Source organism: Cyprinodon variegatus, unplaced genomic scaffold (genome assembly GCF_000732505.1).
Source record: "Cyprinodon variegatus isolate N-32 unplaced genomic scaffold, C_variegatus-1.0 Scaffold1254, whole genome shotgun sequence".
Classification (NCBI taxonomy): Eukaryota; Metazoa; Chordata; class Actinopteri; order Cyprinodontiformes; family Cyprinodontidae; genus Cyprinodon; species Cyprinodon variegatus.
In genome coordinates this window covers 34,527-48,970 of record NW_015151707.1, presented here as the reverse complement: position 1 = coordinate 48,970, position 14,444 = coordinate 34,527, and the positions used below count along the sequence as shown (strand labels likewise).

At 36.2% G+C, this 14,444-nt stretch overlaps 1 protein-coding gene across 3 annotated transcripts in view; it reads right to left on the bottom strand.

Moving 5' to 3' along the window:
- The window catches only part of LOC107102432 (putative ATP-dependent RNA helicase Pl10), an 18,972-nt gene extending 8,032 nt beyond the window's left edge, over positions 1-10,940 (bottom strand). Inside the window, exons 1-15 of one of the 3 annotated variants that reach the window (XM_015401750.1) lie at positions 10,618-10,940; positions 8,944-8,995; positions 7,780-7,827; positions 7,644-7,703; positions 6,701-6,886; positions 6,453-6,555; positions 6,259-6,372; positions 5,819-5,918; positions 5,578-5,713; positions 5,375-5,472; positions 3,805-3,903; positions 3,546-3,706; positions 3,313-3,457; positions 2,965-3,109; positions 2,452-2,502 (exon numbers count right to left, since the gene is read on the bottom strand). In XM_015401750.1, the coding sequence (XP_015257236.1) occupies positions 2,452-2,502; positions 2,965-3,109; positions 3,313-3,457; positions 3,546-3,706; positions 3,805-3,903; positions 5,375-5,472; positions 5,578-5,713; positions 5,819-5,918; positions 6,259-6,372; positions 6,453-6,555; positions 6,701-6,886; positions 7,644-7,703; positions 7,780-7,827; positions 8,944-8,995; positions 10,618-10,662 (1,543 nt within the window). In that variant the 5' untranslated portion in view covers positions 10,663-10,940. The remainder of the gene's footprint in view (positions 1-2,451; positions 2,503-2,964; positions 3,110-3,312; positions 3,458-3,545; positions 3,707-3,804; positions 3,904-5,374; positions 5,473-5,577; positions 5,714-5,818; positions 5,919-6,258; positions 6,373-6,452; positions 6,556-6,700; positions 6,887-7,643; positions 7,704-7,779; positions 7,828-8,943; positions 8,996-10,617) is intronic. The other 2 variants (XM_015401751.1, XM_015401752.1) reach the window with 2 other exon arrangements.
- Between the last annotated feature and the right edge of the window lie 3,504 nt (positions 10,941-14,444).

The following is a 14,444-nucleotide window of genomic DNA, read 5'->3' as shown; positions in this document are numbered from 1 at the left end:
CAATTGTCAAAATTTTGGTGTCGATCATTCGATTTCATCCTGGACACTACAGAAAATGGGCTAAAAGTGTTAAAAACCGAACTTCTCCTTTAAAAGCACTAGAGTTAGCAGTTTTTAAACAATGGTATAGGTAGAACGGTTCACTATGAATTTACGGTTGATGTTCTGCAAAACAGACTAAAAGCTACTGGAAGGATCCATGCACCAATAGCGGGCCAAAGAAAGAATAAAAATGGGTTAAAAGACAGATGAAAGAAGAAAAGGGGACAGGGGATCAAAGGGCAGAGAATCTGGTTGACGTTAAAGCAAAAGGTATAAAAATTATGAGAGGACCAGAGAAAGAATGGGTATGGAAACATGTTGAATGGGCATTGTGGAATGAAATGTCATCCAACCGTACTATACATTTTTTTCCTAGGCTGATAATAAATTAAGGAACTAATTTCTTTGCTGTTGAAGCCATTTGCATTTTTACTTGTTGCCAAAAGTTTACTCAAAGAAGAGCATCAGAAAAGCTTCCACTGATTTCAATCTAGATTACAAAGTGGGATGTAAATATAACTTAATCATAGTGTTTTATGTAATAAGTTTTTTTTTTCCTTCATGGATTTAATTGTTGTAATTACTTTATTTTTTTCGTTTTAATCATACTTGGTGTGTATTCCTCTCTTATAATCATACAACATAGCTTTTATATAGCATTTTAGCCTTTTATTCATATAGAATGTTAGTTATCCATTTTTTTTTTATTTAAAAAAGTAATTTTTCTGTAACATTAATCCATTTTGCACTTCATTTCAAATATCTAACACCCTTTCGTTTGATGAAGTATTGATAAGGGTATCAATAAATACTGGTTGCTATGAAGTATTATAAAAGAAGTCTCAATAAATCCTCAATGGAAGCCATTCCCACTGGTGAACAGATGGAGGACCAACAGTTTGACAAAAACAAGGACAGTAAAGGGAAAGTTGACAGGTGTTTATGGGCAACTGCTTTCAGCTTTTAGATAAGATGATGCAGACTGATATCTGGAAATAAATTTACAATAATTATATTGTTCCAAATGACTCTGAACTAAGTTTCAACATTATCCTGTTTGGTTGTGTAGGAACCCTGCAATAAAACAAGTCCCACAGGTGGTGTGATACATGCAGGCTTGCTGGGAGAGACGGAGCACATTAAACAATATATACACAGGAAAAATAAAATAAAAGATGCGTTGCAACTTAAAATTAAGCAGAAGTTTCATGCTTGAACTTTTAAAGCTAATGATGGCCAAACTTGGTCAAGGTGCCATTACACCCCATTGGTTCTCCGCTACCGTGACTTGTTTGCTTGTAATCACACCCGCTTAGTGGCAACGAATGACCAGGAGTCCAACATGACCAGATTCTCTCCAACATGAAGCTACCACAGACACTGTGGCCGTTTCTCAATTCACAAGAATGTGAATATGGACTTGTGTCCTTGAGAGGAATATAGGAAAGTACGGCCTTGGGGACAACGGGAGAATGCAGCATAAATCTAGGACAATTTGAACAGAAGCGTACTGATGACATCACCACACGCTCGGCTCATCTGGAGCTGCATTTCACCTCCTGTCACTAATAGGCTTTAGATAAATTCTTACTTTTTTTTTCATTTAGTGGAGTAATAATTAACCCAGTCTGATAAACACAAATCAAATTAATATTTTACCAAATAAGACCAAAAAAATATAATATTTGCAATATGAGGCAGCGGTCCATCACACACAGCTATGCCAAGACAGGACTGCTGCAGACGGGCTAACGTTAGCCCTGGCTGCGGTTACCCTCGCAGCTCCGCTGGTTGCGTGGGTCCTCTTGACTTCTTTTTTTTTTATTTTTTTTATTATTATTACGCATTAAATCAATAAATGGGCCATATAGTGAACCTTAAAAGTATAATGTTCTCGCCTCAAATGATCTTAAAACTTAACTTTTATTGAAAAACAGCAACAGAAAAGAGAACTTTTAATTCAATACCCTGAGCTCTGTGAGCGCCCCACTGAAAGCTGCTGCTACCGCAGTGCATGCTGGGACAGCTGCCAATCTCAAGAACGTAAAAGTCTGCTCTGATGCATGCTGGGTAAAGAGGGAGGGGTGAGAACAACATCCGGGGACTTTATCCGTTCTCAGTCTTCTTGGGAATTGGAACAGTACTAGGGCTGAGGCTGATGAGGTTTTTCCGACCACACGACGATGCACAAGCACACATATTGAGAAACGGCCTGTGTGTATAGATGCCACAACATCTTTAAAGTAAAAACAGGCTTGTGCAGTTCAGATTAACTGATACACAAAGCCTAAATTAAATGAAATGATACTTAATCCACAAAAAAAGCGAAAAAACAAAAACACATGAAGTCAAGCAAACTTATCCAACATATGAAATGAGAGATTTATATGTCTTAGGTGTAAATCTTACCAGGTTTCTCTACGTTGTCTCCAGTATTGTCCTGTACCTCGTTGGGGATGACTTGGGATAAAACCACATCAAAGTTTTATAACTAATATTCCTAGACCGATATTTAATGCCTCTACAGCACTAAATGACATATTAACCTGAACAGCAACAAAGCCAACTGATTAAACATTTTAAATCAAATTCAACCCATCCGTCACCAGTGCTACCCAAGAATTAATATTTCCACTTTTAGAGATATTACAAAGGAAGAACATGAGTAAAACAGTGTAAACAGTAAAAGTCGCGCTGGTTTGCCAAGACGAGACGGGTAACAATGCGATGAATGAGATGGGGATAACATCATACAGCACCACTGCAGAAAGACAGAACTGGCTTTGCACGGATGCAGAATGCTACAGTAAAACGGATCCGTTTGAAAAGGCTGCGGTGAATTTAAAAGGTTAAGAGGTTCTGCACCTCTAGTGAGCAGAAAATCCTGCTACATCCACTGAATTATATTCATGTTAAACTAACCTGTAGCGCTGAGCAGGTCAAGGAGGAAAGATCTCTTATCGCTCTCTTCCACCCACACAACTTTCTGTGTGATGTTCTCTGAGGTGGAACCCACTCTGCCCACAGCCAGGAAGATGTAATCCTCCAGAAAATCCCTTGCTAGAATCTGCAGGTGAAGCAAAAAATGTTATTCCCCTGTTTCCACTTTAAAAAAAAAGTAGAAAAAAGAAAAAAAGTTTCCTGCCAATTTGCTGTCCTGAGGCGAACCAACTCCTGATTCAGCGAGTCAGATCTGGCAGCCGTTCAGAAGCTGGCAGAGAAAATCATGTCTGAGGCTAAATGGAGAAACTGGAGTGACAACAAACGCACCTGGATCTCTTTAGGAAACGTAGCGCTGAACATCAAGGTCTGTCTGATGCCTTTGTGTGGCATGGTGTCCTGTTCCACAATGCGTCTTATCTGGGGCTCAAAGCCCATGTCCAGCATGCGATCTGCTTCATCCAGGACCAGATAGCTGAAGAAAAAAACAAACAAACACTTGAGTCTTTAAAGCATCTAGAATGCATTTCATATCGTACTTCTTCCTTTTGGCTCCATCTTACTTGCAGTAGTCTAATCCAATCTTGCCTCTCTCCATCATATCCACAAGTCTACCAGGTGTTGCTACCAGTAGGTGGCAGCCTCTCTCCAGGTCTCTAATCTGCTGGCCAATATCCGCTCCTCCATACACCACGCAGGGACGCACTCTGGAGCGGTAGGAAAACTGAAAAAAAAAAAAAAATATATATATATATATATATATATAAATGCATCATCTCCATTCGCTGCCTCACTAATCTGTGCGCATGGTTTCCCACATACCTTCCTGGCTTCGTCGTATATTTGCAGCGCCAGTTCTCTGGTAGGAGCCAGAACCAGTGCGATGGGGTACTGCTTACGTCGGCCATATTTTCCATTGTCCTGCAACAGAACTCAAGCATTAGGGTTTTCCAACAGGGAGCAGCCATGTGGTTTTTTTTTGGGTTTTTTTAGCTCAGAGCACAGCTCAGAAAATTCACTCATCTACAGGAATGCCATTCACTGGGAGCTTTTAACTAGGCATTAGTTTTAATTTAATTGCCAAAATCTCCCCAAAATTTTTTTTTAAATGAATTAAAAGTTTAAATTGTCACAAAATCTATAACATACAATCCAATTATGGAATCAAAATGCTTTTGTATAGACTTATGTTTCAGGAAATGACTAACCATCTGTATTCAGCAAGATAAACTGAAGGAATCCTGCTGATATAACTTAAGTGGAAATTAAACAGTTTAACCTTAATTCACATGATTGTGTCCAACTGTTATCAATTATATTACAAAGTGAAAAGTATAAACGTAAAAGAAAAAAAAAAAAAAACTTAGCATTGTTTTATAATTCTTTTGGAAAGAGCACCGCCATGATGCAGTACTCCAGGCGATGGGGTCACAGGGTTAGTCGATGCTTTAGCTAGCAGTTTAATACACTGGATATACCTGCGATCCATCACAACTGTAAAACGCTTGAGAAATTTGTTATGATGGAAGACGAAGCTAAAGGGACAGTGAAGGGTCTAAATCGCATTGCTTATGCTTTTGAGCCCATTTGCTGTGCGAGTCGATCCGTATGGAGGAGGAGAGGCAGCTCCTCCTCAGCTATCAAGAACTTTATGCAGCCTGTTAATAAGCCATAGGCAAAAAATAAAAAATTTAGATTTCTAAGGACAGAAATGTGTCAGCTGAAAATATTCAAGATGTAATTTATACTGCAGACACAACTGGAAGCCAAATTATCCTTTTATTTTAGATTCTAATAGTTTCTTTTCTATTGATGGATACCAATGCTGCATTGCAAGTGATCGGTTACACCAGTAATATTTGAGCTTAAATAGAAGAATCAGCATTTGATAGTTTCTAATTTCTTCATTTTGGTAGATAAAATATTAAAAGCAGAGGATTTATAATTTTTCAATAAATTTTTCTAATAGATTCTTTTACACTTATAAAATATATACCATATGATTTTTCTTTTTTTTCCTTTATTTTATCCATCCCTTCTGGTAGAAGACCTTAAGGGCAACAAAATTCAAGTTGTGAAACCTGCTTGTAGAATATTTGTTCACAATGAAAACATGATGGGATTGCAGCTAGTGGTGTCACAGTCAGCTAGTTTATCAGTTAGAAAATCATATCTAAGAACTAAAAGTGATAAACTGGTGTCACTTTGAGCTAGAAAAAAATAATCCAGGTTTTCTAAAAAATGTAATCTTCATAAAAAAAAATAATAATAATCTGATTGATCAATTAATAATTTAGCTGCAATAACAGACTCACATTAATTTGCAGTCACACAATTTAAAGAATGTTCTGAAAATAATCTGCCACAGAATATGGGATTCTATGTTCTTCACCTGTCCTGAGGCTTTGGCGGCATTCAGAGCCTCTCCTGGTCCGTCTGTGTAGATCTGGCTGAGAATGGGAAGCAGGAACGCCGCCGTCTTTCCAGATCCTGACAACATACAGTCAAACTCTTCAGTCACGTGGAGTGGGACGCAGCCATCTCAATACAGCACATAGATATTTTTTCTAGATCTACACTTTATTTTGTCATTACCCGTCTGTGCGCAGGCCATCAGGTCTCTCTTGGACTTCACTATTGGAATGGCATATTTCTGTACAGGAGTTGGTCTGGTGTAGCGGCTCAGAGCAATGTTGCCCATCACTATCTCCCCCATGTCGACATCTTGGAACTATTAAGGCATAAATACCAAAGATTTACACACACAAAGAAAAAAAAACAAAAATCAAGATTTTGATATTTAATGTTTAATCAGATTTGATTTAAATCAGCTTACACTCTCGATGTGATGAGGGCTGTTTTGTCCTGTAGCCTCGACGGGAATGTCATCGTATTTCTCAAAGTTGATCCCAGTGTTGCTGCCGGAGAACAGCTCGCTGCAGAGACGAGCAACAGCACAGCCTGAGGTTTGACGTTTATATCTTACAGGCTATTATTTACCATCTCAGAGTGCCTTGTATTATACCACCACACCAAAGATGATGCCTTTTATATATTTACGTATAATTAAAGGAGCTGTGATCATCAAAACAGGTGATTGTTAAACACATGGACGGCAATTTATATTTATTTCTAATGAAAAGCTTCCAATTCGATCCATTTCTTTAACTCTAGTCGAATAGAAATGGTTTAGTACTCATATGAACTAAATGTGCTCCCTCTTCCTGACCAGGAACAGGCCACCAACAGGAAGTGGAAACAGTCCAGCAGACTCACTGTTCAAGGCGCTCGTTGCGCGGCATTGGCTTGGACCAGTCTCCATCGTCCCTTGCCTCTTCCACCCAGCGACTGTTTCCTCCTCCGCCGCCACCAAATCCGCCGTGATCAAACCTGAGAGCCGCAGACATGTTAGGAGATTAAACTTTTTTCTCTTTTCTGCAGCTGATTTAAGAAGCAGTTGCAGGGCCTACCTTCCTCGGTTGGCGTTGCCTCTGTCGTTGAAGAATGCAGACTTTCCTCGGTTGTTGCCAAAGCTGCCATAAGCCTCTTTGGTTGGGTTCCAGCCAGTAGCATCTAATAAAAATTTTTTTTTTTTTTAAATCATACTAAACTATAAGCAACATTTCAAATGTGCTTCAATAAAAGAATCAAATTAAAGAGAATTTTTCACAAGGCACAAGAAAACCAATAACTGCACTACCTTCATCATGATACCCACCAAAGCTTATAGGCTGAGCTGGGTTGATGGGGTTGAATGAGCCCCCCCTGTTACCGCGGAAACTGCCTCCGGCAACACCGCCGCGACCCCGTTCCATACGTGGCGGACCGCGGTTAAAGGAGTTGCCAGCCATGCGGTTGTCGTGGTAGCCGTTGACAAAGTTGTTGCGCCCTGCATCCCACCCATCTGAGAGAATGAATAGATTTACATTTCATTCCAGGATTTTAAGAAAAACGCTAATAAATTGTCAACTTCAAACTATTTGTAGTAGGGTTGCACCGATTGATCAGCCGATACTTTGATAAGAAACCGATCTTTTCCACAGATCTCATCTACCTCTGCAAAGGTCTGAAAATTGATGCTCTAAACTTTGATTTATACCCGAGAGCACTAATTTCAGAAGTTTTTATTGTTTCACAGGTACTGATTAATGCCTTTTAGAAAGATAAGAATGAAATACTTAAGGGGATTTATGATCTTATGACAACTGAACACCAAGTCAAATTCCTTGTAAGTGCAAACCTACTTGGCATTAAACTTTATTCTGATTCTAACAGCCCATTTAATGAACTCTATTAAGTAAAGCAAAGTATTTAAGGGTGAAATTTATCACTCATTTCCTTAAAAAATAAAATGAATATAAAATAAAAAAATAAAATCACTAATTTCATTTAACTTTCAGTTTATATTTGCAAGCTGTTCAAACTTTTTTTTTTTTTTACTGATATCACCATTTTGTTTTTCAGTCCTCCCTTCCGTCTCCCAAATACTCAGAGGAAACCGTGTTTTGTTGCATAAATATAAAACCAATCAAGCGTTCTCTGTTCTCTGAATTTAGATATTGGGATTTTAGATGTTTTCTAGCCTCTCTGCTTATTGCAAAAATAAGATCAAAGAGAAAGCTGAATGAATCAAAGTGTGGTAAATGTTCAGAGTTACTTACAGTTTGCTGCAGGCGCTATGGTGTAGCCCCCTGGTCGGCCAGCAGCAAAGGCATTTCCCACTACACAGGACAAACAGATGACTTTTAACACACTCGTTTTTTTTTTTTCATTTTTACACTCCTAGACTATTCTTACCATTTTTAGATGCATCCTTGTTTCGTAAATGTGGAGGAATGTATCGCCCTGTAGCAAGAAAAGTAAGAAAACATTATTTATGAACGCACTCCAGGCAACAATTAAAAAAAAACCTCTTTTAGATAAAGACTACATAAAATGTTTTACACAATGCTAACTTGTCAGGCTTGTAATAAAGGAAAGAAGATCAAATAATTTCCGAGCTTCTTCCAGCTTTAATGGGACTTTTTACCTGTAATAACTTTTACTTATTTACTGCAAAATATAAATAAACACTAGCTGCATTGAAGAGGATTGCTGGCCTTACAATAAACTAAGGTGTGTTCAGAATTGAGAACCCCCCAATCAAACTCATGATAAATACATAAAAAGCCTTTCTACTACCAACTAAAAATGTTTACTCGCATGATATCACAATATTGTGCTGTTGAAGCACAGTATAAATCAAGAGAAGTTGATAAAGGAGGCATAATACGCTCCACGGAACATTACACTCATAATCTGTTAGATTAGGAGCAATTGTTGCAGAAGTCAGCAAAATATATCACCCAGTTTGTTGCTTGAGCTGAATTGCACTAGTTGTAGAAAAATGACCTAAATTATTTTCCACCTTTTTAATATTGCCTACATTTCCAAAATGAGGCATTTTTAGCAGGCAAGAACTCTCTTCACCCATAGATGGAAATAAATGTACAAACTTCTGATGTAGGCTTCCTATATTTGGAGTTTTTTTTTTTGAAAAAAATTCAACAATTTTTTTTTATAAGCAAAACAAATCAGATGCATCCTTTCTTGTGTTTATTTCTTCATAAAAGCTGCCTTAAATAACTGCAACATATAACAGTATGTGACATTTTATCAATACCAAATCTCCTTTTCTCTGAAAACAGTTTAAAGTTTAGAAAAAAAAAAAAAAAAAAAAAAAAAAAAAAAAAATCACATTTCTTAACTAAATGTTTATGGAAAGTTAAGGCAAATTTAAAACATTTAAGGTTAGAACTTTAAACATTTGAATGAATGTGCATATCAGCACCTTGACTGTACCTGGATTATGAAATGAACATAAAATAAAGTCAACCTTTGGTAAAGACTTAATTTCACAGTTTATTCATGCAAAGTAAATAAAAAGCACAGCATGTTAGCAGAAACATGTGTACTGCTTACTATTAGTACCTCCGCCTTGTCCATCCGGAGCACTCAAGTCTAGGACAGCGAGCTGGAGGACAAGAACAGAAACAATAGGTTTGTTAATACAAACAAAATTTAATTTGACTTTTAGACACTGCAATTGTGATTCAACCAAAATTCAATTAATTTCTTCATCAATTCATGACCTTACTTTAAGTATAATTATTTGCTTTGTCCAAAAAGTGTTCATCCATACTAATGCATTTAAAAACAAAGGTAGATACAAACCAATTATTATATGCATCTTCCTTTTAATCTGAATTATCTGCTGGAAGGAAAGTTAGTTATGTCTAATAAATACTATGCAGTATAAATATAACTTATTTCGGGTTAATCAGGGGATAGGGGTATTAAATTTGGCAATATTAAACAGGCTCAAACAAGTTTACAGTAAAGCAATCGTGGTACAGAATCCTCAAAAACATAAAGCATCTAATTATAAACTTAATCAAATTAAATAAATGTAAAGAAATCTTCTGATTATTTGGCCCACAACTCAGTAAAACGCAACTGCCAAAAACAAAACTGATACTTAAATTAGCATCCTTGAATAAACTGGAAGTGAGCAATTATGAAATGAGTTGGTGCATGGAGGATTGTTTATGTTATATAATTAGGTCCACCAGTTTGAGCTGGTTTACTAACATGAGTAAAATCAAATGTGAAACAAATATGTAAAATGGCTTCTTTGTTATAGTGGGAAAGTTTTGCAAGCAAATTTCAGAAATTTAGTCTAATCTGAATTTTATAAATTCCTACTTTTCAAAAACACTAAAAGAGATGTAAAGCATATTATATATTTTACCAGCTTTACAATAATAAAACTAAATCTGAATGTTTTGAAAACCATTTCTTGATTGAGCCACAGATGAAAAACAAAAACAGCTCAGGTTAGCATTTTTTTTCCTGTTCATTTGCTTTTGCAAAACGGATATTCTGAACAAATCGTTCTCAATGCAGCTTTGAGTTATTTTGCATTTATTTAAGAGTTGAAAATGTGCATAGCCGTTACAAAAAACACAGCGAAGGCATTTTATAATCCAAATATAATTGAAGTACACGCAGTACTTTTCTGTTGCTATCCAAACTGCCTGACCAGACAGCTACGTTTTTGATGACGCAGAAGAAATTTAGTGAACGGGTAAATGCCATCAACACTAAGATGGTTATACTTTTCATAGCAGGGGATTTTAGTGTGCAAAACACGCACAGTTACTGTGCAAGTCTTAAATTGGCACCATTTCCCCCACCTCCATTTTATCGAAGTGTTAAAAGCTGCAAGACAAAACGCAGTGAGCATAATAGTTCAGAGGTGCGTTACATATGCTCAACACGGAGAAGCTGGCGGGGCTTAGCTGATGTTTACTTAGCAACAATATCACTAAAAAGGCACAATAACCGACACTGATATTTTGTATTCATGTAAAGAAATTGATTTGTAAAATGTAAAAAGGTATAGTATATTTTAAATAAAAACGGTGTTAAATTATCCGCGCGGAGACAGTTACGGGTGTATGATTCAAACGCACCCCGAGCTACCTAGCCTAATAGCATCTTGCTAAAAGTACCAGGCTAGCCGGCAAGCTAATGTTTATCCCCGTTGCTGTCCCACTTTCAAAGCTTCTGACACAGCAAACTGACACTGCTTACCTGCTGCTCTAGACCGTGGGCATTTTCGACGGCCACATGACTCATAACTATTGAATATGGAGGAAAAATGTTGGCGTTGAAAGAAGGACCTCTTTGTTTGCCGGGTTTTAATGTTTTGTTTTGGCTTCTTTGCCTCTAGCCTGTTTCTATGGTTTCGGCTAATTGACAGTTATTTCATATGCTTAGCGTTTCTATTTAATTCTGCAAAAATAAGCTGGTGCCGAATTTAAAGGGATTGAAAAAATGCTTCGATTTAGCTGTAAAGGATTGATAGTTGATGCAACCCAGCTGCGTCGGTTTGTTCTTCAGCTGAGGCAGAGAAGAAACAATCCCGAGTTGGTCAAGCTAGCACCGTTAACCCATCCAAACACATCCGGTATTTTCAAAATAAAATACCGTAGGCCTTAAAACAAATTTCTTGTATTTAAAAAAAGGCAAATGATAAATATGCACGTACAACTCTCATTTCATTATATTTCTTAATTAACAATAATATTCTTTAATTAATAGATATATATTTAGTTTTGTTTACCAACTTCCAACTTCCTCACTTATAATCAGTATACACAATTTCTGACTTGACAGACGCCTCCAAGGTATTATTTTCTAGAAATCGCGAGATTTTTGTTGCGCTTTCCCGCGATACTAGCCTTAAATTGAGAATAGTAAGGAAAAATGCAGGGATGGGTTGATTTATTAAATTTTATACGTTTTTTTGGGTATATTTTAAGCAAGATTATTGAAGATAATTATTTCCGCTTTTAAAATATTAATATTTTAAAACTAAAAACCACTACAATGATTTACTAAAACTGTATCAGGGGTTTAACTGTAAAATTGGCACTTTTCTATTTTTTACAAGCTAAAGCCAGAATCAAGCCTTCACTCTTAGTCTTAATCTGTTTAGCCTTATCATGCTCTGTTGGACATTGCAAAAAGAATTATATTACATAGTTATATATTATGATACTAAATAAATATTTAATACCTCTTAAATGTCATTTTTACAGCATTTAACAAATATATCCTTTTAAATGACACATTAAATGTGTTTTTGGCTCTTGAAATTATGCATATAACAAGATTGACATCTGAATGTACTGTAATCCATTACAGTACAAACTTAATGTACCAGCCTTAGTAAACCTTGTTTAGCAATAATTTTTCTGCAAATTATTAGCAACCTCCAAGATATTCTTAGAAATAATTTGTTTAAGAATATTTCAAACCATGACCATTTTCTATTAGTCTGACCTTTCCGTACAATGATTTTTGAACTTGGTTAAAAAATATCCCGAAGAATCAAATCAGGTAGTTATTTAGTTGGATTAGACTTAGAGACTTAGACTTAGACAGACTTTCTTTTTCATTTTGTACACACAAGTGTATACAAAGAGAAATGTCGTTCAGTACAGCTCTCAAGATATTTTCATTTTTTGCAGTGCAGCCTTTATAAAGGTATGCAGCAGTGATAATGTAAACATATGACTGTATAGTTACAGTTCCAACATTCATTTTTTTTGTTATGAAATTAGCTTATATTAATTAGTTATATTAGATCAGATATATTGTTATTAGTTATATTAGATCAGTTAGTTAAATCTTATCTTTGCTTTCTGCTCTTCACTTCCAGGATAAAAAAAAATAGAAAATAGTGATCAAAAGATTTTGAAGGCTAAAACACCACCAAACAATTGTTTCTCTGTGTATGAAGTCTTATTGTCAGCTAGCAAACTACTTCTTCTAAGAAACAGCTAAAATAGAAAATAAACAGTTTTGGTTTACCATATTAACTGATAGGAAAATGACTGCTTCTGTTTAAATGACATGAATATAGTTAAGGTCTCTCACTCCAACTGGGTTCAATTCAATTCAAGAATTTATTGTCATTGTCAAAAAAAAGGCAACGAAATTGTGTTTGGGGTACAATACTTAGTAGCAGCACGTTCCAAGTAAAGTGCACAAGAGGTAAAAGTGACACCAGTGCTTGACCCCCCATGCCCCCCCTTTGTAGAGTAAATCTAGCCATTAGCTTAGTCAGACTACATAAGCTATATTTAAAATTAAACATACACTTTAACATCTGGCAGTATTCTTTCCTAACAATCATAAATTTGTTTTTAAATCAAACATTATGGTAAAATTAGAAAAATGGAATGCCATTAAAATAATCTCCCTGCCCAGATTCTAATGACTTTTTTTTTTTAGAACCTTCTGATTTTTTTTAAACTAAAACCTCCTCTTAGCCCATTCTATGATGTATTTAGCTGAATGTTTTGGGTCATGATCCTGTTGCAAGACCCATGATTTGCAACTGAGCCCAAATTTTCCAACACTGGGTAGCTGGTAGCACATTTCTCTGTAGAATTCCTTGATAGTGTTGAGATTTCATTGTACTCTGCAGAGATTCAAGACACCCCGTGCCAGATGAAGCAAAGCAGCCCGAGAACATAACAGAGGGTCCTTCATGTTTCACTGTAGGGACAGTATTCTTCTCTTGATATGATTCACATTAACGTCAATGAACTTAGAGCTTAGGTGCCTTAGCAAAAAGTAAAAAGTTTTGTCTCCTGTATCCATAGGACAGTTTTCTAGAAGCTTTGTGGCTTGTCAAAAAACAATGACTGACCTTCATTTTTAAAGAGTTTTTATTCATTATTAATGTTGTCCTATGAAAGATATTTCTGTGACCATGGTGGACTTTTCTTTTATGAAATGAGGGTAACACTTACAACCCCAGGTCGAGGGGATCATGGGGTGATAACAAAAAAGTTCAGAGGTAAAAGGAAAACATACAATAGACAGAAATGACAAATCCAGCCATATCTCAAATGCAACACTCTAGAAAACAAATAAATGCTAAAAAAAACTGGTAAGCAGAGCAAAGTAGGTCAGCAGTGCCAAAATAATATGCAAGTGCCTAAACAGTCTTTAAAAGAACCACACAAAGCAAAACAGGGGTCAGCTGTACAAAACATCTTCCAAAAGTTGCCCCACTAAAAAAAAAAAATATGAATCAAGATGCTTTTTAAAGGGTGCAGGTGGGTGTCATCATCTTGCCTAGCTTGAATTTTTCAGAGAAACCTGGCCTTCCTCATCCCCTTCATACCAAATTGCATTGAAGCAGATATCCATGTAAAATAAGCCCCAGTGATTGTACTCTATTGTAGAGAAATACTGCCAAGTAAATAGACAAACGTTTATTGGGTTGTATTCAGTTTCTAATTCATTTCATTTTTAATTTATTCCTAATATATGAATTATCCTAATTTATACATTTTCATACAAACTAGCTGCATTGATTGCTGTGTAAAAAAAAATCTCAATGATTTGTGTAATTTTTTTTTTTTAGCTGTTACACTGATAAACCAACTTTTTACACTCATTCTAATTTATTGAGATCCATGGGTGCAGTATATGTTTGTATTTCAGCTCAGCTGTCCTACTTTATTGAAGGTTATCATTACCGGAAGTCCACCAGCAAGTGGATTTTCTGGACTGAAAGGATAGATGTATGGGGGCTTTGTTGACAAACATAAGCAGCAGCCTGAACGTCATTCCTTGAAGGTGTTCAGTTTCTAAATCGTAACCTGTGGCCTGTTTCGCGTCAACCAAACCAGTTTAGTTCCTGGAAGTGGTTGAGATAAAGAATATTCATTCTAAGCAATTTGTTGGTTTGAAAAACCAGTGAGGACAACCTGACGTCTCCATAGGCATGTTATTCAGATAGCTGATTACAATTATCTTACTGACAGTTTAATTAAAAATTAAAACTTGCAAAACATCCACAAACTACAGTAGCACAGCTTTTATCCTGTCATATTGGA